At 42.0% G+C, this 27779-nt stretch overlaps 3 protein-coding genes across 4 annotated transcripts in view; 2 read left to right on the forward strand and 1 right to left on the reverse strand.

Moving 5' to 3' along the window:
- Positions 1–7482, reverse strand: part of LOC119405874 (serine/threonine-protein kinase N2) — a 133696-nt gene extending 126214 nt beyond the window's left edge. The window contains exons 1-3 of one of the 2 annotated variants that reach the window (XM_037672711.2): positions 7308–7459; positions 5794–5833; positions 4898–4962 (exon numbers count right to left, since the gene is read on the reverse strand). The gene's annotated coding sequence lies outside the window, so the exon portion shown is untranslated. Of the gene's footprint in view, positions 1–4897; positions 4963–5793; positions 5834–7307 lie in introns of both variants that reach the window. The other variant, XM_037672704.2, reaches the window with a different exon arrangement.
- A 549-nt stretch (positions 7483–8031) lies between these two features.
- On the forward strand, positions 8032–27565 carry LOC119405896 (lariat debranching enzyme A). The gene is made up of 9 exons (XM_037672722.2): positions 8032–8197; positions 8266–8372; positions 9120–9244; positions 11955–12035; positions 12095–12180; positions 26184–26408; positions 26472–26534; positions 26604–26746; positions 26832–27565. Exons 1-9 carry the CDS (start codon positions 8108–8110, stop codon positions 27403–27405), a joined length of 1494 nt encoding a protein of 497 aa, XP_037528650.1. The 5' UTR covers positions 8032–8107; the 3' UTR covers positions 27406–27565.
- LOC125759730 (uncharacterized) lies at positions 22437–26170 on the forward strand. Its single transcript, XM_049418819.1, has one exon. It carries the CDS (start codon positions 22519–22521, stop codon positions 23503–23505), a length of 987 nt encoding a protein of 328 aa, XP_049274776.1. The 5' UTR covers positions 22437–22518; the 3' UTR covers positions 23506–26170.
- Positions 27566–27779: the final 214 nt, after the last annotated feature.

A 27779-nucleotide genomic window follows, 5' to 3' on the forward strand; every position in this document is an offset into this window, starting at 1 on the left:
GGACAGAAATCCAACTTAGAGCTGCACTGCCACTAAACTACCATAGCGGGTATATAGAAAATCATTATAATAGCCATTCCACCATGTTCTCAGCTGATATCTAAAGAAGGCATCAGCAAAGCAGTGGGCTCCCAATGCAAGCATGTTCAAAAGGCTAAATGACCATTAGAACATATGTAGCAACTAATGAATACATGAAGAGTCCTACAACAACAAATTTTGTCTAGTTCTTCGATGTGTACATTCTGAATCGCAAACTAAAAATCATGAAAATCTTAATGCCTAAACAGCACTGAAAGGCGTGCAAGGCCTACAGCAAGCTAAATGTCAAGGAGGAGCTTTAACACTAGACTGACAATATCACCTATAGCAAGAGGTCACGGTAGCATAGTACCAGGTAGAAATTATTTTATATGCTCTATGGCCTTTTTTTCTTTTTTTGTGAACATGACGTACTCAAACAGACAATGCTCAATGCTAATCACCAACACCACACAAAATATATAATTTGGAATGTCAATAGGATTGACTGGAATGATGCAATAGGACTGACTGCCTAGACTTGCTTAAGAGTGAAGAATAAGTTTATGGGAATCTTGGGGCTACAACATGTTGTAATAATGCATTTTATTTTCTTTAGTTTGCACCCTCTTTCAATGGCTCATACACTGCTGGGCCACAATTATCACTGGGAGTGATGTCTGGGCTGTACTGATAACAAGAACAGAAAATAGAATGGGTGGCTCATAAATAAAGCTCCTCAAATTCCGAAAACTTTGTCCTCCACCTAAAATAAACACTAACCTAAACCTGCTACACATTAAAAACCTTAAAAAACCTGGAGGCAGCCCTGATATGAAGCCAGTCATTTTTCTCTCACCGTTTGTTTTTTCCAGCACTGAATACAACTTCACAAAGAACTTATTCATCAGACTTTTTCTATGATTTTGCTGAATAGGGCAGTTTAATAGCCAAAAATCTTGCTTTAAAGCTGAGAGAAAACACTTAAAAAGAAAGCTGCACAAATGCCAACCCATTCATACATCTACACTGTACGCCGCAACTTGTCTGAAACGCTTCGTTTGAGACGCCACAGATGCCTAGGACGCTATGTGGGAACAAAAACAAAGGCCACTATGCAGGCCTTCGTCAAACAGCACAAGTAGATGGCATGTGTCCGAGAGACAGGAACCCACACACCCTTCATGAAGAATGTGCGACAGCACACACTGAGCTTTGAAACGCTGCACGACTGCCTAAAAAAATATATATATATTACCCCGAGGATTAAAAGCAAGGCTCCTGAAATGTTATGGCAAGTGTTTTAACTTTACCACACGTCATACAAAATTAGCACTCAATGACGATGATTTGGTGTTTTTTGGCACATAGGAAAATTACAACCAAAACACTCCAGACATTCAAACAAAATTGCGAAATTTTGGCAGCGCAAACAAATGGGACACAGAAAGAGCGAGACACAAACAAGCACAGCCAAAATTTCGCAATGAACCTACACCAACATGCCTGCCTATCAACCCTTCTGCATTCAAACAAAAGCTAAAATCCAAGTAGCTCTTAACTCGACACATGACAAATTTAACATATAGAAATATGCTGTTCAGATGCTTTCACAAAAAGTATACCAGCAAATTTGCACAGCTATTAGGTATCCCTGTCCCTATCAATGCATTCAAAAGCAGCTAAAATGTTGAGCATGTTGACCAAAAGAAATGCGGGTTACTAACTTTTAGAGCGACCATGCAATAAGTGTGCTCCCTCAAGCAAGCTTAAATTCTTGCATCAACCAAGACAACTGTTAGTGAAGATGAAAGTTTTATGTTAGCTTACAAAGTACTTGAATAGGTAAAAAAAGATTACACACTATTTCCTTCAATAACATAAAGCAAACGCATTTGACAAACATTCCACAGTTTTCCACACAGAAAATATCCAAGCTGTTTGAGTCTTGTCTGAACAATTTTGACCTAGCAACTGGGACAGGACCAGTATATTACGATCATATATATATATATATATATCCTTTTTGCACTATGCCAGAGGAATGTTTGGTGTCCAGCTTTCCTTATCAACAGGATCAGACACTAGCAAGTCGTAAATAAGAAATGAATAACAAAATGTCCCAGAAGAAATGCATGCTACCTGGACTTCCCAACAATAAGCTTCTAATAACGATGTCTTACACTTACAGGATATAACAACTGCAATTCAGAACACATTAAACTGCAAGCTTTCATGACATCTATTATGAAGAAATACACATACTTCAGTCAACTTACTGAACCAATGTAGAAAATAAAGTCACCTAGAACAAGAATTAAGCCAAGCTATTAGAAATAACATTCTCAGTGAGGCCAACAGAGCGCACAATGAAAGCACAGCAGGCCCTTAGCTTTATCATTACAAGCATATAAAGATAACAAACACAACCTCCGACAATTAGAACAGCGACAAAACGATCATATGACAAAGAGCCCACAAAAAGCACCAAAAGAGGCACTGTGTTCACAGCAGTTTTAGTGAACACTCAACCACAAGCATAATGTTTATGCCCAGCCCTGGCAGTGCAGGCAAAGTTAACGACAAAGTATCCTGCCACCCCATACGTATAGACTGTCTCCCATAAGCCAATCACGGTTGCCCTCAGCAACCTAGGCACCTTTTATGGTGGTAAAATACTGTGGTAGCACAACAAATACAAACACCACTAATAATTGAACCGATTTCAGTACAACCTGCAATACACTGCTGTGGTCGTAGAAGCCCATATAAGAAGTAATTCTAGGGCCAGACCAAATGCCGCTCCAATTGTATTTACTCCCCTTCATTTATTCATATGTGGGTGCTAATATGCACTTCAGCAATCCCCTTGACCATAGGCACTATTTTGAAGCTCATGATGAATAGAACTACACAAGTGCACAACAATCAATAAATGTTCAATAGCAGGAATTGGAGCTGAAAATGAGGTTACTTTATGTAGCAGACACCTTTACCTATTTGACGAACAGATATCACTAACCCTAAGAACAAAAATTTTCATGGGCACTATTTTGAAGATCATAATGAACACAACTGCGCACTAATAAAGATTGAAGCAGGTTGTGCTACTACCCAACATTGTCAACACCTTTACCTATTTTATGAACAGATTTCAATAACCCAATGAACAAAATGTCTTAAATCATAATATATTCTCTAGTGAGTAAGCTGAGATAAGTATACAGCAAGAGGCAGCACAACCTGTGCTATTGGAATACATCACAAGCTTTGTTCATTTTTGCAGTACTGCAAAATCAGGCACATAGAAAAAAAAGATTGCTCATGCAACTGCCACCACAACTTAAGGTGTAAAATTACTGCTGCAGCGTGCATGATTACACCACAAAAACAAAGCACAAACATGAAGCCATCATGAAAGCCAATACATCATTTTTGTGATGGAATGCCAAAATGTGTAAAGCCAGATCCAACCAATGATTTGCGACACTAACTGACATAACAGGGCTCATCCAAATATCACAATTTCAGCATTACGGTATGCCACCCATTAAGGACACTATAAAGGAGCGAAATTTTCACCACTTAGTAACGGGAATTTCCACCAAACAGTGTGTGTATATGCTATGGATTAACATTTAAATACAAAGGGCGTAACCAGCGTTTTAATGAATGAGGGGACGGGGGTGTCTGGCTCATGTGTATGTATGTCCACGTTTGTTCATGTATACATGCACACAAACTGAAAAATTTGGATGGGTTCAATACCTTGATCTTCCATTACTTATCTGTCATGGAACATACATGTTAGTTATGCTCTGTCTAACCCAAATCATATTTCCATATATATGAGTCGTCATTTTTATATCGTATGTAAAAAGACTAATTCGCTCAAAACTAGGACACTCATCGGCTATGTGGGGTAACAGTCAAGCATTGTTAACCCTTACCCTTGAAGCAATTCAAAATTGAGCAGCTCACTTTATTTGAACTAATCCTGCATTGCAGTGTAACCTATGAAAAGACCCTGGACCTACCAGTCTGTTTATTACGCAGCAAATGAGCTCACCTATGATGTTTCCACACAGCTGATCGCTACAACTTTGTGGAACTGATTATGCTACTGCTCCTATGTTTTATCAGACCAGAGATATAATCTGACAACAGATATAAATCATTTTCGATCAGCTTACAGCGCAAAAACGACGAGGACACAGACCAAGAATGTGACGACATGAGTGCTGACTCTCAACTAAACTTAGTTGAGAGTCAGCGCTCGTGTCGTCGCATTCTTGATCTGTGTCCTCGTCGTTTTTGCGACACGAGTGCTGACTCTCAACTAAACTTAGTTGAGAGTCAGCGCTCGTGTCGTCGCATTCTTGATCTGTGTCCTCGTCGTTTTTGCGCTGTAAGCTGATCGAAAATGAACTATAACCAACTAGCCGAGATTTCCCTTCTTATTGAACAGATATAAAGTTGGCGCACCAGCCTGCCCAACAAAATGATACCTTAATATTTTTTTTACTACACATAAGACTGATTTCCATCATTCATATGCTAGATTCATCTTCATTCAAGACCACAATCATGTGACCACTATCATTTCATACTTTAGTCTGAATTTTTTTATGGCCACTCTTACAGACAAACTATGGGCCTTCACAGTATAACAAAATTAATTTGTGCTCGTTTCTGCAAAAGGCACTGCACCCTTTACTGAATCAACTTATGTAACTTGCATGAGAAAATGACAAAAGCTCATTTTTCACAGAAAACTCTGACATACTAGATGCTTCCCCATAGAAGTTAGTATAAAGGAAACAAGCTAGAGTGTCATGGATGATTACAAGTGTGCCTCTTATGGATGATTACTCACCACCAAGTCCACGAGTAGCCTTGGGCAGATGTTAAGGCAGAGGCATTTAGAGGGAATTGTCACCTCTGCAAATCAAAACAACATAGTGAATCAGGTGAAAGTAAAGCATCAGTGTGCACTACAGTTCCTGAGTGGAAAGGGGCCTATGGGATAAGGTATAAGCATCTTGGCATAGACAACGGCACCTTTTTTTTTATTTGAACATATCAATAATTAAAATGCAGATAACACAGATCTAGTGATAATATACGAATGCAATTCCATAGAAAACAAGAATGGACTAGGTGGGATGTGGCGTTACTTTAATAAACACTACATTCCACCCACTTTTGCTGTTCACACAACTGTGAAGTCACTAGAGTTCAATATCAAGTGCCATCACTAGTTTTTTTTCCGCACTTACGTAAATAACAAAAGTAACGAATACAAGGATGGCATGGGCATGCCATACTGCAAATGTGTAAGTTCACGTGAAGAATATAATTTTCCAGTTCACGTGAAGAATATAATTTCCATGAACAAGTAGAAAAATATACACATATAAAATTTAGATAGTACACAGATGACAGTTTAATTAAACACCTAATTTTACACAAAAATGTAAACAATAAAACAAACAAAAAAAGACACTGTTTCACAGATGCATTCATCAGTCAAAACATGGGTACCTGTCAAAAAAAAATTTTTTTTAATTCCAACACTAATCCACGATCACATACCAAGGAAAGGATGCATGCGAGTCATGATGCTGCAAAATTGTCATGCTTGCATGAAATTGCAGCACAAGCATTCAAGCTACTACAGCTGCATTCCACAAAAACCAGCGCATTATTAGGGCCTCCCGTATTCGCGTTACCAAAGCAGCAGCCAGATGCAGGACAACAACAATGTCTCACCATCTTTCCAATGCCCGCAACAAGTCTCACAGGGCAACACCTATGAAACACCCGAAAGCAGGTGCAAAATGTTAGAGCAGAGAGTAGGCACCGAAGAGTATCATTTTTCAGACACTATGATTTTCGACATGTACGAAAAGGCAGCAAATCGGGGGTCCGAGTGCTCGATTCCGTCATATTGCATTTCACGCACACCGGGAGACGCAGAAGGGAGGAAATCGTAACCTATCCGCCGACAATAGAACTGTTTTTGCTTGTGAGTAACGGCGGAATCGCACCGGATGCTCAGATCGCGTGAAGTGTGCCCAGGCGCGGCTTTCACAAACAAATGTCGCTCGCCTCACGAAACAAGCCCTCCCTCCAACAACGCGTTAGCGGTTTATAAACAGTTGCTTCAAGTATCGGAATATTGACCGCTGCGCCGCGACGCGTCAGAAACACACCACCACCTATACGTCAAAACAGAGAAGCCAAATAAAATAAACACAGGGATCCACAACACCGCTAAGAACAGCGCATCCCACCCACGTAAAGTATACATGTCGGACCGATTCGTAGGCAAGCGGACACATCTTTCTGTGCCGCCGCTTCCAGAGACCACATCCGCTCTGAGAATAAGCTCCGCATTCCGCAGAATATAAAACGGGCGAGAAAAGGAAGAGAAGCCTACGTTTCGTGCGCCCACGGCAAAGCTGCCGCGGAAATGTGCCGCTTTTCTCGCTCTAGAAGGAAACAAAATAAACGACTAAAACACAAGGAGACGGTCCTCAAACAAAAGCGAATGTACGAGCAAAGCCGATTTCAAGCGACAGATAACACAAACCGCACACATACATACACACACGCACACACTCGTAGGGATGCTACTTGACGCGGGAGCGATGTTAGAAGCAAGTGATCCGTGCAGTTACGTGATGCGATACCGTGGACTAAGAAATGCGACCGACCTGCAGGCTCCTGCGCCGCTGTCAACGCTTGTACGCTGGCCCTGCAGGTCGGCGGCACAATCAAGCTTGACCTGCTGGGCCAAAGTAATTAGCTCAAGAACACCGATGACTACGATCGTGGAAAAGGCTACTCACTGGACAGGCGGCAGAGACGAAATGCCTAAATCAGGTCGCACGAGACTGCGTGGCAGCTAGCTCGTGACACCAACGGCTGATCACGCTCGAGCAGATTTCGAACGTTATTCGGCACGTGCGGAGCGCCCGACGAGCTCACGCGGATACTGACTCACGAGCGAGCACGCGAGCACGGCGAATTCGTTCCTAATAAAGACACAAGGCAAGCGCCAATAAATACTAATATTCACGGTCACAACCGCACCAAGCAGAACGCAACGATTTCTGTTAGCGGGGTGATTTTGTGGAAGTGCAAGGCAGCAAAGTGCACAGACAGAACGAAAAACCTCCAGCAGCGGTCGATCGAACGCCGACTGCAACGAGATTTTTCTACCAAAAGAAAACAATCGAAACCGGCAAAACGCGAGCATCTAAAACATTCGCATCTCTCACCTGGTTGAGTAATAAAGCATCAGACGACGGCGTCCGAAGGTTACCGCTCTCGGAACCAGGCACAACACCAAAAATTCTGATCTCAAACTTAGCCCTAAATTTTTGCTGGCTAAGACATCAACCTCTTCTACAACCACCGAATCACCAAATCCGCTACTTCCCTATTTTACTGGGTCACGTGACTATGTATGAGCCAATCACAAATGTACTTAGGGCTCGATGTTGTCAATGTTGCCACACGCTACATTAGACCTGGCTATAACTAGCCTCGCTATCTGGCCGCACACATGGAGGCCATGACGTCTTCTGGCAATGCTTCTGGTTACCGCGCCCTTGCAAGTAATCAAAAGCTTTCGAGATTTTTACGTGTTACAAATAAAACCATCGCTGAGATTTGAGCTTGAACGCCATAATAGGATACCCACGTACTTCTGTCGGCTTTGGCGTATGCCAGAGCGCATGCATGCATGTAGTTAAATAAAAAAAAAATCAAAAGCATAGCCTTCGAGATTTGTTTTTCTCAGGCAACCAGAGAACAGTTTCAAAGCTATTAGCAACACTGTCAAGACAGTATTAAAACTGTATGCTCAACGTTATCATGCAGTTTTACTGTTAGTTAAATACTATAATATAGTTGCTACTTACACAGAGCGCTGCATACTGGTCTGATGCAAGCAGTGTTGTGTGACTACATATGTCTGCGTGCTTGAGTTGAGCCATAGCAGTTTGAGAAGTCGCGGTAGCTGTGCTAGCTGTGCTGTGCCGTGTTACCTGTTGCTAAGTGTTTTCGGCTAACAGTTATGAAGATTGCTGTTGAAGGTTGTGCGCACGGGGAACTTGACAAGATTTATGAAACTATAAAAGCTCTAGAAAGCCAGTACCAGTTCACAGTACGTAAATATTCTGCAGTCTTAAAGTACAGCTGCTGGAAAACGAAATGTTTGTGCTTTCGTTCCAGGTAGACTTACTGATCATCTGTGGCGACTTTCAAGCAGTCCGAAATGCTTCTGACATGGACTGCATGGCTGTTCCTAGAAAATATCAAGAGATGAAAGATTTCCACAAGTAATAATGTATTTTTTTCTGTTTTATTTGCGTTCTACCGGCGTCGTTGTAATCTGTGCTTAACGATCACGAAAATACACGTGAGAAGCTTTGAGGTGGAATCTGGAGGAAGTGCTGCCCATGAAGTGTGTGGAGCTACACCTTCAAATGGTTTTAATAAGCAGGGGCAAGAAACCCGGTCATTTCACAGATGGCCGCAGCAGCTCAGGTGCGGAGTTGCAAAGTAATTATATTCCACGTTGGCTGAGATGCGTGGAGAATGTACAGGCTGTTTCACACATTGCAATGCGCTTCGAGTTTTCCCCTAAGTGTGAAACAGCCTGTACATGTGTTTGTAACTACCCGAAGCTCATATTGGAATTTTACTCTGCTCGTATAAGTAGCGATTCTATAATATTTCATTGCTACATAACGTTGAAGTCAGTTTGACACTATGTAAGCGTGGTTATGATTTTTACTTCTGCTAGGATCGAGGACCTGGGTTCGATTGCCGGCCACGGCAGCCGTATTTAGAATGGGGAAGAAATGCAAGAACAACCGTGTACTTATATTTCGGTGTAACCCCAGGTGGTCAGAACTAATCCAGAGTCCCCCATTACAGTGTACCTCATAAGCATATCGTGGTTCTGGCACGTAAAATCCTGGATATTATTATTATTAGTAGTAGTAGCAGTAGTGTTATACTTATGCTGCGTTTTCGGTATATGTAATGATCACTGACATTATAACATTTATTACTGGGCGTAGGTACTACTCGGGTGAGAAGAAAGCGCCACTTTTGACCATCGTAATCGGTGGAAACCATGAAGCTTCCAACTATCTGGCCGAACTGGCATATGGTGGTTGGCTTTGTGAAAACATCTATTATATGGGTAAGAAACTATGACCTTGGAGTAGTAAGTATATTGGATCTAAACTTTGTATTAAAATGTGGTTAGATCCTCTATATACAGTTACAGCAGAACAAAAAACTGGATTGCACATACATGGAACAGCTGTGTAAGCAAAGCCTCCAGTAAATTTATACAAAATCACAGTTTCTAGCTTTATGAGTATTTGTGTGTGACAGGTACCACACTGCAGCCAGTACTGTTTTAGCTAAGTTGTATCTCTAAAAGAAGCAATACCAAAATAGCCTTCGCGAACATTCCTGCACGCTTTTTTTATTTTCCTGCAAAGAGTGGAAACAGCATTATACGTGCAGTGTGCACTGGCACATTCCAGCTTCCCCAGTACTATTTCCTGTGTGTGTGCAGTTCATAGACATGCATAAACAAGTGAGAGTGTAGAAGTGCTCACATGGGAGCAGTCATTCTTGTGTGAATTCCATGTCCCACTTGAATGTTAACCACTTGTGATGCATATAGTAACACTGTATTCAGTATTACTGAATGAATGTCAGCTAGTGTAGCTGAACCCACTTCTAAGATGAGTTTTTTTGATTAAATGTAGCTTATATGCTATTTCGTTAGAATGCTGTAATTATGGTGACCGAAAGGCACAAGTGTGCACCTAGAAGCAGAAAAGCAAGGTTGTTGTAAACCCCCCACGTTCCTTTAGTCTCATTTGAACCCACAAAAGGAGAGTAGCGAAAGAAATTACCACTTGAGGACACTGCTAAATTTGCTATGTATGTCACCTTAGACTTTAATGCCACCACTGAAGTGACTAGGCAATGCAAAAGCAGATGCACAGTAACTTCACTTGCAGGAAATGATAATTGCTTCCATGTTTTAAGAATTTTGGAACATTCTGTGTTAGTTGTGGAAAGTTGAGATTTTGAGACGTGCATTAAATTTGGTTGTGGTGGTGAATTTAGTTGTTATATGTATATGTGCTGCTTTATATTTATTATTATGGCAGCAGAGAGGCTTGTATGCACAGCTTCTTTTGGTTGGGAGGCAGTTAATATGATTGCCTGAAAATAATGTCATCGTGTTTCTTGCGCATAGTGGGACTTACTAAATTTTATGCTTCACTGGCTTAGCAAAATGTTGTGTTCTTTAGAAGATAAACTGCTTCTTTCTTTAAGTTCTGTACATTCACCTGTGTATATTTGTGCAACCTTAATTGCATTTACTGACGGCATTGATCTCCTTCATTTATGCAGGTTTTCACATCTTGAATGAACAAATGCTTTCTGTCATGCAACAAATGCTGCTTCTTTCTTTAAGTTCTGTACATTCACCTGTGTATATTTTTGCAACCTTAATTGCATTTACTGACGGCATTGATCTCCTTCATTTATGCAGGTTTTCACATCTTGAATGAACAAATGCTTTCTGTCATGCAACAAATGCAAGTGGTCATTAGCATTTTGTATAAAGTGTGTTGCTCTATTTACTGCAATTAGCTCACAGGTTCAAGAAAAAGGCTGCATGCTTTCATTTGTAGAAACAGAAACTGAGTTGCAGCAACATTCCCACTCTTCAAGGATGATTGAATAGATGTTGCTGTGATGTGGAGAACGTAACCATCAATCACAGGAAATTATGGTCATGCAAACGGCTTATGGAATTGCGGCAGCTTTTAGGTTGTGGCAGCTACAGGTTGCAAAAAGAAAGTGGTAGGCTGCAGTGACTTCACTCATCAAGGGTGATTTAGTAGATGTTACTGTAACATAAAAAATATATATACACTACTGTAAAAAGTGTGCCAAAACATAAAAGTCATTCCTTCCATTAAGTATTTGCAAGAAATGGAATGCCAGCTGCCTATGCATTCAGCAGCTACAACCGTTGCCTCGTAGAGCACGCACCATTTCAGGCCCTCAGATTCCAATCGGAGTCATCAGTTTTGTAGGTCAGTCAGCTACCACCTGATAAAAAAAAAATGGTTTGTTCTTCTGCTAGGACTCATATTTAGCATTTGCTCTACATATGCTACCAACCTGGTACACACAAGAAAGTGAGGTCACACATGAATGAAGAAATAACAAAAGCGGTTGCGCTGTTCCCGCAATTCGCTGAGACAGCTGCTTCTATCACCATGCAGAGCTTGGGCATTTATTCCAGTTCTGTATCGAAAATTTGAATTTTGGCTATTGGATACTATTCTATGCCGTTGAAATAATTTTTAAGTAATAAAATTAATAAACAATAATCGAGATAATAAATAATAATTGATAGATTAATTTGGTCACTAATTACCCTCGATTGAAAATTGTGAGCACAAATTTGTTCATTTTTTTTGGATTACCATGATCATGCACATCCCAAATTGTAAAAACCAGTTGCTTACATTGAAAAGAAATAATTTGGGCCTGTAAGCACAGCTGCTTGGGATGGTGTACTGCCCCAAGTATTTTTTTTTTTCTTCCCCCAAAATCTGTGTTTCCTGCTCCAAAAAGTCCTGCAAAAGCTGCTCTAGCTGACCTACCCAAATTTAGTGAAAAGTACAATTTGTGGGCACATTCATTATCTTCAAATAATTTTGGTTATCTGTTTAAATTTGTTTGTCAAATAAATGACTAATTGGACACTATTACTTGTGTGGGAATGGAGAATCAAGCACCTCACAAACCAGTTAGCAAACATGCATGGCCTCTGACATCTGTTCCTTGGCATGCTCCTCTTTTTTCAGGTTATGCGAGTGTCGTCAGTGTTAATGGCATAAGGATAGCTGGCATCTCAGGAATATACAAGGGCAACGACTACCTGAAAGGTGGGGATATAGCTATAGAGTGGTGCCACGTAAAACAACTTGGGCTGCTTTTCTGTCAGGTCACTTTGAGGTCCCACCCTACAATGATTCCACGAAACGAAGTGCCTACCATTTGCGAAACCTCGAGATCTTCAGATTGAAACAGGTGAGGGACATCAGCACAGTGGCAGGTGGTAAATTTTTCCTCACAATTTTTAATGCTACTGCATATGTAATCTCTCAGTACGCCACATTCAAGAGTCCTGGTGCAGCTTTTGTTGCTTCAGCAGTAAAAAGGAACAATGCCTCTCTTGAGCTTTCAGGTGCCAGTCATGGCTCAAGAGCTCTGCCCTGCCACAGACATCAACAAATCTTGCTTGTAACTTAAAAACCTTTTCAAAATAATGTATGTGCCTTAAAATAGATGCAAGGAGAGCAAGAACTTTATCACTTTTACGTTGCTGACCCGAAAATTTCAGGAAGCAATGAACTGTCACAGTTCGACACCAGCTGCAGCTTACACAAGACACTAAAAGAACTTTACATCCGCTATTTCCATCAAATATGCTCCTTCACTGCTTTGCAGGCTATCAGAATTGTTGCGCTGTTTGTGAAAGCATTACACTTTCAACTGTGGTACTGTAATTGCCTTTAGCTTTCTATGTGCATACTGCTATACATATTTCAATACCTCTCAAAGCCCAGATGAGGCATGGAGTAATGGGACATGAGGCACGTGACGCAGGTTGAATATAATATCAGCTATCCAATTTAGATATTGTAAAGAACTTGAAGGTCTCCTAAACCACTGTGAGCAATCAAGCAGTTTCTATCTTGAATTTGCTACCCTTCCAACGGGGACTCTTTCCTCCTCGGTGCATACATGTCTGGGGGACAGACCAGGATGAATTTTTTGTCACCCAAGAAGCCTTCTTTCTGAGAAATTCGTATGGATTTCCTTTGTAGCTGTGTACTTCAAACGAATGGATGACAATTTTTTTTCTCTTTCATACACCTTCCTCTAATTGCAGACTTTCGCAGAACTGATCTGCCATTTTCTAGGAGACGCTATGTCAGGCTCAGTACCGAATGCCACTTTGATGCTTCTTTCTTGTTTGAAAACATCACCAACTTCTGCATGTCAGGACTCGACACTTTTTGGCAGTACACTGTAGCTACCACAAGCACAGTGCAAAACACACCACACGAGGTGAAATCAGTCGATTGTGCACAACAAGCAAGTACAACAATAAGAAGTTATTATGCTGTCTGTGTCGCAAAGGCATAGCAGCAGATTAATTGGAACCAATGTACTTCATATGAGGACCAGACAACTATTACTTTTACCCTAGTGACATCACATACATGGCCCTCCTAGTGTGACATGTTAAAAAGACAACCAGAAAGACTGGAGAAGAGTGCATGACTGTCACAATATTTGTAGATATTCAATGTCCTTTGGCTGTATTTTACACACATTACTAATATTCAAGCTCAAGTCACTTGGAATTGACCACAAAATTATTTCATGGATCCTTCCAGGTGGTCAAAGTTTGTTTGCACAAATAATACTGAATCAGACCATCTTAGTGTATTTCCTGCTGTGCTGCAAGGATTTGTGCTGGGTCCAACACTGTTTCTGGTATATTGGCTGTGAGATCGAGCGGTGTCACTGCCTGGCGGCTACAACCACACCTAGTGTGGATGGCTCCCTGCGTCGTCTGCTAGCTGTGGTGTGTTTGGATGTGCACGTGTGTCATGTACATCCTCAAAGGGCAGTTTATCCTTTGTGTTAGCATAATCTTAACTGCTTGTAAGTATACCTACCACAATGTATAGAGCCAATGTACAGAACCATTTGCCCTTGCTAGGCTGTACATGCACTGTAATAAGATCAGTGAATGCAGTTGTCGAGAGTGTTTTGTGTGGTCGTCGTACTTTCCGTTCACCAGAATCATTTCAGTGTGGGTGCAGCTTTGTGGTTCAAGAACATCGCAAAGTGCTTTTGGCGTCGTCCTAAACATGACGAGTAATAAATATCGCGTGAATGCAGCATTTTAGCGATGATTCAGTGGTAAACAAAAACAAGGCTCTAAGCCATGCACTTGCACACCACACTTGTTAGGTGTATAATTGCGTGACTGTTGTTTAACGGTTATGCAACGAGCTTTAGTTTGCGTAAGATGTCCTTTTATTGTACGGTCACTGTCCCACTACAGAGAAGTATTTCTGTCAAGTGAAGTCTGACACTTTCGCACCTAAATTGTCCCCTAAAAAGAACAGAAAGTGGAATGACATGGAAGCGATAAAACTGAGTTACCGAGCTCCATTTTAACTTGTGGCGAAACTTATGCAAAAAAACCCATGTAATTTGATTTAGGTTCGCACTAAAGAACCCAGATGGTCAAAATTAATCAAGGCGGCATGCCTTACAATCATATCGTGGTACTTTCACGCAAAACTGCATCTATATTTTTTTACATTATCTTGGGCTTTTGTGTGGTGTTGTTATAGATTTATGGAAGGCAGCAACATTATTTGCTTAAAAAAAAAAAACGCCTTTATTGCATCACTGTCATGCAGGTAATCAATCGAAGAAAGCTCTGTGCTGATCAGTTACCTTTTTATACTGGAATAAAAAAAGCGCATACATGTGAAACATCATAGTGCTAAAGCGCTGTCAGCCATGTAGCTTTTCTCACTAAATTTCTTATCAGCTGTCCTACATTTCATGGTGAACTGAATAAGCAAAAAAAAAGTTGCAGTTTCGTCGCAAGGGCGAAGCAATGAATGCGATAGCAAGAAAAGCGGCCCGTGATGAACGCGCTGCTACGCTGCAGGAATATCTACCCCCCGGCAGCAACTACCGCGCGAAGACAGCGGAAGGGTAAGGTTCTCCCTGCGCAAATATGAGAAGAAGCGAGCGAGCTGGCAGACAACTTTTAAATGCACCCGTTAAGGGCGCTCCTCACGCCATGTCGCTGGTAATGAAGAAACGCTTATAAGCGCTGATGTCTCACAGTCCTGCCAGCGGCAAAGGGTGTGTATATAACGCTCGCCGTTAGCTACCTGAAGGACTTGCGCTTTGCGGCGTAGTGGTTAGCGCCACGCGTTGCGGACCAAGAGGTCGCTGGTTTGATTCTGCGCTTCGGAAGCATTTTTCTGAATTATTTTTCTTTGGGACTTTTATATATACATACATACTTATACATATACGGTGCATGACGGCGGCGGAAAAAACCAGCCGAGACTGTTCATATAACGCAATAAAATGCGGATGCGTATTCGTGCACATAGTGCACCAAGTGCTATTTAGTAGCCAGATGAGCAAGAAGTAGATACTCATTTAGTTCAGTCGCACAACAACAGTGCGTAGTAGGCAGAACACAGGTACAAAAATATAACAACAAAAAACGTCATATAGTGCGAAAACACAAACTGTCGCCGAGGGCGAGCATTGGCAGATTGCGCTTCTCTCACAAGTAATACTAACGTTCGGCAGGCTTCGTGCATTAATTTAGCAATGGAGAATATACAGTACTCATGGATTCAAATGCGATATCAAATTTTTAGTATAACAACTGGTATGCGCAATTGCTTGAGATAACCACGTCATGTCGCAACGAATCTGGTCTCTAAAGATAATGTTGGCTCTGATCTACGCGTTTGAGTTGAATTTACGCCAATACGACCCAAACTGAGGACGGTGGAAACGAAAGTATGTGCATTACTTAGCCCTAAATTGTCTCATTTCAATCCACGAGTACATATTACGAGTAGGCTGCAGTCAACTCATTTTATTCGCTGACAATCGGCTCAAACCACTCACAACAAAGTGCAGCTGGGTACATTTGTATATGCGCCGCCGACCGCCTATGCACACTAACGTAGCGACGGTGCTGTCATCTGTAGCCCGATCTCTGGGCGAATAGTATTAATGACATCTAGTTCAGAGCCAGGGCTAACAATAAGGCTTTCGACCAATAATTTCATGATTTAAAGGGGTCATGAAGCACCCCTTGGGCTGATTGAAAAAACACATCCTGCGGAAAGCTGACACGGCTATGAAGTGCTCTGCCAAATATTACAGTCGTGCGCGCCGCGTAATGGCCACCCTCTTTTTTTCCCAGGCACCCTCTTTTCAAACAGAGGCCGGTTCTCACTCTCGTCGGTGGGCGGGGCGTCTGTCCGCTGTACGTCGCAAGAGACATAGCATGCTTATTGGCCGATAGCCGACGTAAATCGAGAGCGGCGTTCGGATCAGATGCGCTTCTTGCCGCGGGGTGCCGCCACTTGCCGGCGCCGCACTCCTCAGTACACGGTAGCCGCACTCGCGCAAGCGAATCACAGCGGGAGAGCGATCGCGTTTCATGACGCGCGCTAGCGTAACTTCTTTCCCCCATGCCATCCCTCCCTGTCTAGCTTCCAGTGCGCTCGCCGGCACGAGAAAAGAGAGAAAGCGCTGGGAGCGTGCGCCAAACCCCCGTAACTCCGCTGATTCTTGACGGATTCGAGAAATTTTTGCGGCAATCGATTCGGGAGGCAGTACACTCCGATACTGAGGCCATTAGATCATTACTTGGAAAAGTGGTTCATGACCCCTTTAAAGTTGTGTTAAAACAGCTGATGACCAGATATAGTTCTAGAGTGTAGTGTAGATGAAGTCTATAGAAAACTTTGTTGATAGGTGCAACACATGGTATATAAAATGAACATAAGAAAAACGTGTATGACCATAGCTCATAAGAAAGTACCTTCAAGCTTAAAATATGAATTCATCAATACTTCTGTGCACCAAATTGACCCAGTAAAATGTCTAGGTGTCACAATAGCAAGGTCATTGAAATGGGACATCGATATGAATAATTTCTGTTCACACACATTCGAGTAAACTTCATTTTTACGTAGAAAAATATCTGAGTTACCCCCTCCATAATATTAGCTGCTTGCAAGACTGGTTAGGTTGATATTAGAATACAGCTTTATAGTTTGAAAGCTGCACTGAAAATATTTAAAGGGACTGTCTACCGTCCTTCATCGCTTTTCTATTTTGTACCACAATAGAAAGCGTACCGTCTGAAGTGTCCAGCCTTGCAGCGGTTTCTCTGGAAAGTGAGCAGAAATTTTTAAAACAGAATTTTTCGATCTGCGTTCAGTCTTCTTCCATTGGCGTGAAACATGCCCACAACACTGGTTGGTGGACGCGATGACGATTGTAGTGCCAGTAAAAATTAAAACCGAAAGCACATGTGATTTCTGTAGGATTACTTTATTTTCGCTGAACACTATTGTAATGAATGTAACAGTCATTTTCAGTGCGCTAGCGTTTAAATGAAGCCGTATTATACGATTACAGAAGACTTGTTTTGCTGTAATCGAAGTCTATGAGTTTATTTTAGCACTGCCGCCACAATCCAAGCCAAGTCTGTTCATCAGAAAAAGAAAATATATGCGCGCCTTCACAGCGCAGCACATGTGAGACATCCCAACAACAATACAGCGGCACAGTACAACCAGCGCGGAAAGCCGCATGGCATAGCGCATGAGTTGAAGCAGAAGAAATCGAAGACGCCGCCAACTCAAGACTCGAGACAACAACTCAAGACGTGACAGCATAATGGCTTTTTGCACCTAATCACGTATACCAGCACTAGATTGATGGAGGAAGCTGATTACATGATGCACCCCAGGTGTCAAATCAGTAGAGCAAATCATATTGAACCTAATAATAGATCCTATTTTGCATTGTGACATACTAGGTACTTTTCTTTTCTTTTTTTTTTCCTTTAGCAAGCTCTAAAATTTAAAAGAAAATATTATTTAAAGGGATCCTGAATAACTTATACAAGTAATCATCAAGTGACCACAATATCAGAGTCTATTGCGTTACGAGCCGATTGCCGCAAACATTGTTTTTTAATCCCCAAAGTACGAGTAGAGTTACAGCAATTTATCGCACACTTAGTGTCTCAGGGGGGTGCACAGGGGGCCTCTCTACCCAAAGCCACACCAGCACCTGCCCCTCAAGCTCCACCAGCCCCCTCCCCACCCTTTGCACGACAAAATCCTGCTGACGCCCATGGTTGCATGCTTTTAAGCGCCTTTTCTCTCCTTTCACCCCAGTGAGTGCACTGGAAGCTATACAGGGAGGGGTGACATGGAGGAGAGAAGCTACATCAGTGCATGTCAGCAAATGCATTCGCTCACTTCTGGTGTGATTCTTGTGCACACTAGTGTTGCTACTGTGTAATTTTAGCACACTATAGAGCACGGTGCTGGCCTGTGGCTGCACCTTGTGGCGAGAAGCGCATCTGATCCGAATGCTGCTTTTGATTTATGTCAGCTATTGGCCAATAGCAGCGATCCGCTTTGTGATGAAATAGAGCTGGCACCAGCCTTTCAAAGAGAGTGAGGGAAGGACTTTCTATGAAGAGATGGCACATGAGAAAGTGGCGACTTCACGCTCCGCTTGTAAACTCTCCTTGCTGCACACAACTGCAAGATTTGGTTGAGCTGTTCACACCAGCATCTGCTTTTTGCAGTATGTGTTTTTCCACCAAGTACAAGGCGTGGTTTTGGACCCCTTTAAATTCTGGGGTTTTACATCCAAGAACCATGACATAATTGGATATAAGTCATTACATAGTAAAGGACTCCAGATTAATTTTGACCACCTTCGATTTTTTTAATTGTGCACATAAATCTAAGTACATAGGCATTCTTGTATTTTGGCTCTATGTAAATGTGGCTACCATGGCCGGGAATTGAACCTGCGATCTTACGCTTAGCAGTGCAACCAACGCCATAGCTGCGAAGCGACCATAGAGGATGTCTGCAATTCCTTGACAAGTGACAATGTCCCTTCACAATCTGTCAACTTATTCATTTCAGCTTTCCCATTTCTAATTTCATATCAGCATTCACGTGAGCCTTCGAATTTGCTAACTTATAATTTTATCATTGTTGCATATTCACTTTGCTGACTTTTTGAACAAGCATTCATGTATGTTCATGGCTCTGTGTACGTGCTTTTTATTCGTGCTTTTTTGTATGAAGATAGATTCTTCAGGGTGATTCCACGAGAGATCGAACATGTATGTACGGTCGATATTTTTGTTTTGTCTGGGTTTTTTATATGTTATGTGGGTGTATTCGAAGGTCATGGAACCGCAAATCTCATTTCGAAAAAACGATCCCAGCGCGTCAAAAAAATATTTGAAGGTGGCCACGCGGGCGTCTCGCTATTGCTCACCGCAACATTTCCCGATTTCGCGGGCGAATTTGAGGCGCACTATAAACGTTGTGTCGAAAGTTTTTTCTACAAGTTTTAATACGCATCATTGTGAGTTACATCCATACTTTCCTTACGCTGTCCACAAAATGGAAAAAATATGAAAAAATGGCAAACTTGGCCCAAATAAAAAAAGTTTGCTATCTTCCAAGCGCCTTGGCGCGTTTGCTATTTTATTCAGAAACTTCAAAAATGTGTCAAATATAGAAAAATGTCCATTAAACATTCCTGCAAAAGATTGTTTTTCTAGAAGCAGTGTGAAAGATGAAAAAAATAGTTAAAGAAGCGAGTTTTTTCAAAAAAGCGAGTTTTCAAAAAATAAAATAAAAGAAACTCCGGTCCCAATTTTAACCAAACTTTTGGATCGAAACCCGCTTACGTCATTCAAAACACAGTTTCAATATTATGTGTCCTCATTTGCTTTGTTCACGAAATATAGCGGGCCAAAGTAGTCCTTGCTGAGGGTGCTTGCCTCATTGCCCTTGCTAGTTGTTTGTGAGCCGGTATTGTACCTTAATCAACAGTTGCAATTTTTTGCTGCAGAAGAACTTCACTCTGGTAGCTTGTGTCGAACAAAAATGTATCCTGAGGTTTTATTTGTGTCTAGCGTGCGCGGGGTGGGGAACTGCCGCCCACTAATGTGATAGCGCGTAACCAGTTTGCAGCCTAGAACCTCAACCTACGCCATTATTTTTTTCTTGTCAAAAGCCTGCGAAGCACCGCGAGCGCTTGTTTTGAATTACCTTGCCAAAACCCGCCTGGCGCACACAGTAAAGCGGCCCCAAGGCAGCCTTATCCGTAACTGACGACGTCCATAATCAGCATTTGTGCCGTTACGAAGGTGCTTTCTCACTGCCTGCTACCCTTCCTCCCCTTGCAATGGATACGGGAACCTTCAACCGCATAGTGCGGTGCACAACGTGTGCAGGTAAGCTTTTGAAAAAGTTACACAGTCATTGCCCAAGCCGTTCACTTAGTTTTCCGCGTCGCTCACAGATAACGATTTCCTGTATTACCTCGACGTTTACCCCTGCGTTTCAGCTGTTTGAAAACATAAAGCGCTGCATGTTTGTTCCAGAAGCTACGGAAGCTGTCTAATTTAATATGTTTTGTCAGCACGTTGCTAACGTGCTTTCCCACGCCGAGAACGGCATATAGGTGACGTTTTACGCCCCAAAACGATGATATGATCATGAGGCACGCTGTAGTGGAGGACTCCGAAAATTTTGACCACCTGGGGTTCATTACCGTGCACCTGTCTATAAGGTCATGGGCCTCTAGCACTTTGCCACCATCGAAATACGACCTTCGCGGTTGGCATAGAGCACTGCATAGGTCACTGGTGGCGCCAGACGGACTTTGTCCTTCGACAACGAGCGTGCGCCACACGTTATCACAGCAAAAACTTTAGACAACCCTCTTCATAAAACGTGAAACCGCGAGGCGTTCCTGAAAATTCAGTCACGACAGCGGCGCAGAAGAAGCGACAGAACGAGTGCGGCACTGTTCAGTAAAACGTCTCGACTTGGTGTGCCTGTTACAATACGCGATGCATGGGGCTCACAGCTCAGTCCGAGTATTCTGTGCGGATTATTTACGCGTTCACAAGAAGAAGATTGCCAAGAATAAAAATTTTCGTTGCGTAAACGTCTTGGATGTTGCGTCCCTACGGAAGCTACTGCCAGAGGCTAAAGATATTCGTGACACCGACGAGGTTTGCCAGCACTGTTTTACGCGCCTCAAGGAAGTCAGCTCTTCATCAAGTGAGAACCGCGACGAAGCAGACGATACATTTCTTCAGGAAGAAGAAGCAATTGACGACTTGAACAGGTACATCCACCTCACTACTGGTGTTTCACCACTGAAGCCCCTATCTACCATTCACAAACGCAGCAGGCGATCTTACGGGAAAAAAAACAGGCCCAGATTGAATCCGTCGTGGTGACAAAGATCCGTTCAACTTTAAGCACTGCATACGGAAGCGTCAGCACCCCTGAACCATCAGTGAGAAAGTGCCGTTCGTGCGCTGGATGGTTAAACAGCTTGAAGCAAGCGTACGAGGCTTTAAGTTCCTATCGAGAGCGTCTCCGTCTCTTAACCATCATGCCACCAGAAATTGAAAACAAACGCGTTCAAGAGGCAATCCCAGCCGTCACAATGTACATGCTCAGAAAGGCTCGAAATTGGCGAGAGAAGTATGGTACATGGCCAGATTTTGATCCGTACACGAGGTCAAGGCTAAGCCCATCCGATGTACAGGCGGCGCTCGACTACTTCATTAAGGGGAGACGTGGGTCTTAAAAAATGGCTTTTTAAAAGTTGGGTGAATGGCATAAAATTTAATACACTTATTCAGCTTTTTCTGCAGATTCGAAATCTCTAAGTAGATTTTTAATAGCTGCATTAGAACAAAACATATGCAATTTCTAACACATATTTAAGCATATTTCTTACGGGGATTTTTGGCAACTTTGCTTCGTCAAACACAAAAACAAAGTATGTGGCAAGATTGCCAGGAAGCTGGTCTAGCCGGTGATTCTATTTATTTTCTTATAATGTTGTTCACGAAATTATCATTCTCGATTATCAGAAATAGTATGCAGCAAAAAAATTTCACTCACATTTACGTCTATTTATTTTGCATTCAAAGTGTGTTGAAGACAATCGGATTAGCATCACCGGCTAAACCAGCTCTCTGGCAGCCTTGCCACATACTTTGTTTCTGTGTTTGACAAAGCAAAGTTGCCAAAAATTCCCGTAAGAAATATGCTTTTAGAGATTGCACATCTTTTGTACTAATGCAGCTACCAAAATTCTAATTATAGATTTGGAATCTGCAGAAAAAATGGAATAAGTTTGTTAAATTTCGTTCAGTTCACCCAGCTAATAAAAGAAATAAAAAAAAGACCCGCGTCTCCCCTTAAGGACGAGCTTGGGTGCTCTCGGCAGAGCCCGAATAAGAAGGACGTTGTGTCCGTCATCACGAACGGCCAGACAGAATACGTCTCAAAGCGGTTCATGACACGTTCGATTCGTGAGACTTTCCATATCTTCAAAGCCGCTCACCCCGAAACTGCCATTGCCTTGTCAAAGTTTTACAGCCTGCATCCAAAATTTGTGGTGCTGGCACCGCAACAAGATGTTTGCGTTTGCGTTTATTGCACTAATACAAACCTTTGTGTCTCCGCACTTGAGAATGCAACTGGTATAGAAATGTCATTGGAAGGCATCAAAGAACTATGTCTTTGCGGCTCTCAAACCACAGATTGTATGTTAGGTGAGTGCGAGCGCTGCCCATGGACTCAAAGCCTCACTCTGGCTAATCTGGGAATGGTTGACGAGGACGAGATCACATTTGCCGTATGGGAAAGCGGTGACTTGATAAAGAAGACGTTGTCTCCAACCCTTTTCCTAAAAGAGCTCGTCAAATCGGTGACCAAATGGATCCCGCACAATTACATACGCCGCACTCAAGCAGCGGCTATTCATGAAGCAAAGATGTGCGAGCAGCGTGGGAGCATTGTCCATTTTGATTTTGCTGAAAACTGGACTGTCCTGCTGCCAAACGAAACGCAATCGTACCATTGGCATAAAAAGCAAATCTCCATCTTCACCTGTGTTGCCACGACAAGGAAAGCCACACACAGTTTCGCCATCATAAGCGACGACATGCACCACGACGCAGCGCACGCCTGTTGCGCCCTAGGCAAAGTGCACGAGATGTTGGATGAGAAAGCGCCCATCTACTGTAACGTAACCTACGTCAGTGATGGCGCAGCAAGCCATTTTAAAAATAGGTATCAACTGTATGAGTTGTGCCGCACCAAGTTCACGTCTGCAAGGTGGATATTTTCCGCTACCGGCCATGGCAAGAACGCCTGTGACGGTGTGGGTGGACTCGTTAAGCATCATGCGTCCTTGCACAACCTGAGGTCTGGATGCACCGAATCCATTCAGTCGGCGCATGAGATGGTCTCACAACTTAGCGACAAGCTCAAGAATGTGACCCTGCTTCATGCGCCTGCTGCAGCCATCGAGGAGCATCGTCAGCAGAAGTCAGTGGAGTGGAAGTCAGTGCCGCGTGTGCCGGGAATTCAGTCATGGCATGTGTGGATGTGTGCGCGCGATCAGTCAAGCGGATATGTGCTGTCCGTTTCGAGAACTTCCGCTAGCCAGCTGACGGCGATTAAACCTTTTTGAGTAGTAACTGCAAAGAACACCCAATAAACTTGTTCGAGCCCCACAAGAAGTCTCGAGTTCTGTCTTGCATTCAAGAATACAAAGCAGAAAACAGGTTTTCTCTTCTTGCCACAATAGAAGAAGCACGTAAGCCTTCCTTAATTTGTGTCAACCATTCCCTTCTATATTTTTTTTCCCCTTTTTTAAGAAAGAGTGTAAGTGTTAACAAGCCGAAAGGAGTCATCGCAGCACCGAAGCCAGTGCGCCCAGGAAGGGCTACTTTGGCCCGCTATATTTCGTGAACAAAGCAAATGAGGACACATAATATTAAAACCATGTTTTGACTGAAGTAAGCGGGTTTCGATCCAAAAGTTTGGTTAAAATTGGGACCGGAGTTTCTTTTATTTTATTTTTTGAAAACTCGCTTTTTTGAAAAAACTCACTTCTTTAACTATTTTTTTCATCTTTCACGCTGCTTCTAGAAAAACAATCTTTTGCAGGAATGTTTAATGGACATTTGTCTATATTTGACACATTTTTGAAGTTTCTGAATAAAATAGGAAACGCGCCAAGGCGCTTGGAAGATAGCAAATTTTTTTTATTTGGGCCGAGTTTGCCATTTTTTCATATTTTTTGCATTTTGCGGACAGCGTAAGGAAAGTATGGATGTAACTCAGAATGATGCGTATTAAAACCTGTAGAAAAAACTTTCGACACAACGTTTATAGTGCGCCTCAAATTCGCCCGCGAAATCGGGAAATGTTGCGGTGAGCAATAGCGAGACGCCCGCGCGGCCATCTTCAAATATTTTTTTGACGCGCTGGGATCGTTTTTTCGAAATGAGATCTGCGGTTCCATGACCTTCGAATACACCCACATAACATATAAAAAACCCAGACAAAACAAAAATATCGACTGGACATGCATGTTCAATCTCTCGTGGAATCACCCTTCATACTTTTTTGTGCTCTCCTTTTGCATGCTTTGACCTGCCTTTTTTTCTTTTCCTTTGCAGTATATTCCACGGGTAGCAGATGTTGACTTTTCCTTTGTATTATTGACTGCTCTTTCAGCTTACATGGTGTACCTATCGTACCTTTTGTTTTTGCTTCTGAACTTCACGCATCCACTGTTTAATAAAATTCTACATGAGCGGCTGCGGTGGCTTAGTGGTTAGGGGGCTCGGCTATTAACCTGAAAGATGTGGGTTTGATCCTAGCGGCTGTGGTCGCATTTTGATTGAGGCAAAATGCTCGAGTCCCATGTACTGTGCGATGTCAGTTCACGTGAAACCCCAGGTGATCAAAATTACCCAGAGTTCTCCACTATGAAGTCTTGTCATAGCCTGAGTTGCTTTGGTACATTAAACTGCATCAACCAACTAATAAAATGCTACACCTATACTGTGTTTTGTGTGTGTACTCCTGTGTGAACCTTTCAAGGCTTACAGTATTAATAAATAAAATGAAAGTTTTGTATTTATGCGCCAATAAAAAAGTCACATTCAAATAGCACTGCTATGACGCTTGACAGAACTTCTTTGAAAAACTTGAAAAAGCACAACCCCAACTTAAGTATAATTAATAGTGAGTTTAACCTAATGCATAGCAGTTTGCAGCGCAGGACAAAAACAAATTGCAGTGGATATTTTTCAGAACTGATCCTTCAGCTGAGCTTATAAATAGTTAAGGTAACCCCTAAAATATACAATGTTTTATTGAAAGTTATCCTCCTTTCAACCAATAACTGCCAGCTGTCCCTACCTTTCTCTTTCACCATAAATTTCTGAGGATTGTCTGTCTTTGTAAGTACTAAACCCAACATTTGTTTTCACCTTTATACTTGCATTAATTTTGTTCAAATTCATAGGGCCTGTACAGATTGTAACCTCGTTTACATAGTTTCTTACAGGAAGCTCTGCTTTCGTGCAAGTTCACATCCATGTAAGCTAGTGATCAGAGTCCTGAAATGCATTGTGTTTTGGAAATGAAGTGCCATAGTATTTATGTTAGTTGCCTTTCAATTAGCTTGCCTAATCAATATGGTGTTGGTGCAAAAGTTTTGCAGGTATTGAAAAATGACTAGTAACAGTATTCAAGAAAACAACCTAAGTCTTCTGTGGTCTCTCTCTCTTTTTTTTTAATGAAAGAGAAACAAGCCCTTGAAATGTTTAACATACCATATAAGAATGTGTCCAAACATCAGTGATAGCTGCAGCGTCAAACATAAACCTCATCATCTGGCATGCCATGCATCCTACACACATTCAAAACCAGCACTTTATGTTCGATAAGGACCAAGATGCACATTTACATGTATGTGAGAAAGAGCTCAACCTCCTGATCCCAGTATGACATGCTATGCTAATATTTGGCAAGATTTAGATACCTGGACTCTCTGACACACAAATGCAATGACCATAATATAGCATTTAGCATTTGCAAGGTTTTTCTTTCTTCATTCAAAGAAAGGATTAAAAAAAGGCCTATATTGATTTAAGCATTGTTATTTGATATTTCTTGATATCCTCCACAATTTTTACACTGACTTCATATTGAATAATTAAAATACATGGCACATCTGAGTAAGAATTTATTTCAGAACAATTGAGTAAAGCAGACTGCATGTGTTTATAGCATTGTATTTTACTTGATATTACTGAATTACAAATATTTTTAAAAGGACCTTTATATTTACAGCTGGCAGAGCCCATTGACATAATAGTCTCACATGACTGGCCACGTGGAATTTACAACTATGGGAACAAGGCAAAGTTGTTGCAGCAAAAGAAGTTCTTTGCTGCAGAAGTTGAGACCAACACCTTAGGCTGTCGCCCAACTGAGAGCTTGTTACAAGAACTGAAGCCAAAATACTGGTTTGCTGCACATCTTCATTGCAAGTTTGCCGCAGTAGTCACTCATGAGGCAAGTTTACATTCAAATTTTTTTAACCTTCTATGGCATTAATACATTTGTACTGTGGAACAGGATGGAACATGTACAAAGTTCTTGGCATTGGACAAATGTTTACCCAAGCGAGACTTTCTCCAAGTAAGACACAACTCAGCAGTGCTTTGTTTCACCCTCATTAATCTGTTGCATCTTTGTCTATTTTTTCAGACTTTAGACATACCAACAGAAACTGACGAGCCTCCAAGGCTTAGCTATGATTTAGAGTGGCTGTGTGTGCTACAGTTAACTGACCATTTACTTAGAATTGATTCCAAGAATCACTACATGCCTGGACCAGGTTGTAGTCAACGGTAAGTAGCTCTAACTGCATTTTCAATGCTTCATTGTAGCTAAATATAGTAACTTAAAGCCGTTTCATTTACTGTTATCATCCAGGTGGCAGTTCACACCTACAAAAGAAGAGAAAGAAAAGCTTGCAGCAACCTGTGGCAGTGACTTGCAGGTTCCTCTAAATTTTCAGCATACTGCTCCTGTATATATGCCAGGATCTGAACGTAGCCCTGGCCGAGTGAAGCCCCATGTCAACCCTCAGACTGAGAGTTTCTGCAAGCGATTTGGACTTCGAGATCCATTAGCTGAAGCTCTTGATCCTCGCCAGCAGTCATCGCCACTGGATATTTCAGGCTTCTTGGGTACTGAAGATGTGACGAATACCACCATGCCATCATTCAATGAATCTGAAAACTTGGGCCAGGAACAAAGCCCAGAAGCAGATTTAGATGATGAGCCAGTACCTCTACATGAGATGAGTGCTGAAGAAAGGCAGAAGATGCATACATTTGAATTTGGAAGCCTAGTTTGTACAGCAGAAGAAAAGAAAGAGCTTTTTCCGGAGTTGATAGAAAAGACTGAAAGTGTAATGCCGAAGTCTGCACCTACCTCTTCTGGGAGAGTAATGAAAAGGAGAAACCAGTCACTGTACACGGAAAGTGAAGACACAGATAGTTAAACAGCTTGCATTTTTATCATTAAGTGAACTACCTTATAACAAAGCTCATTTCAGAGAGCAGCTTCCCCATTTTTTATGTTTCCACCTTCTTGGCTGTAACCGACTTCTGCAGAAAGTAATATTACCCATCAGCTTTAAAGTCGGAATGTCTTGCCTTGTGGCAACTCATACCTGATTGCCTCTTACATGCTGCGAGTGCTGCAGTAAAAGAACAAAGAAAAGCGTTCAACACATCCCACCAAAGCTTGCCTGTTTCATTAGCGTTTGACAAAACTGTCTTGCCTTTTACTGTAAAGTTGAGGAAGTGACACAACTTAGTAGTATATGTCAGCAAACTTGTGCATCCTTGCAAAGTCAAACTCTAGCAAATGTGT

Source organism: Rhipicephalus sanguineus, chromosome 1 (assembly GCF_013339695.2).
Source record: "Rhipicephalus sanguineus isolate Rsan-2018 chromosome 1, BIME_Rsan_1.4, whole genome shotgun sequence".
Taxonomy (NCBI): domain Eukaryota; kingdom Metazoa; phylum Arthropoda; class Arachnida; order Ixodida; family Ixodidae; genus Rhipicephalus; species Rhipicephalus sanguineus.

Bases quoted from the DNA above. Each gene is read 5' to 3' on its own strand.
- LOC119405896 (XM_037672722.2), top strand. From the start codon at position 8,108: ATGAAGATTGCTGTTGAAGGTTGTGCGCACGGGGAACTTGACAAGATT. The intron at 8,198-8,265 runs GTACGTAAATAT...CTTTCGTTCCAG, and splicing joins AAAGCCAGTACCAGTTCACA to GTAGACTTACTGATCATCTG. The intron at 8,373-9,119 runs GTAATAATGTAT...TACTGGGCGTAG, and splicing joins GAGATGAAAGATTTCCACAA to GTACTACTCGGGTGAGAAGA.
- LOC125759730 (XM_049418819.1), top strand. From the start codon at position 22,519: ATGTCATTGGAAGGCATCAAAGAACTATGTCTTTGCGGCTCTCAAACC.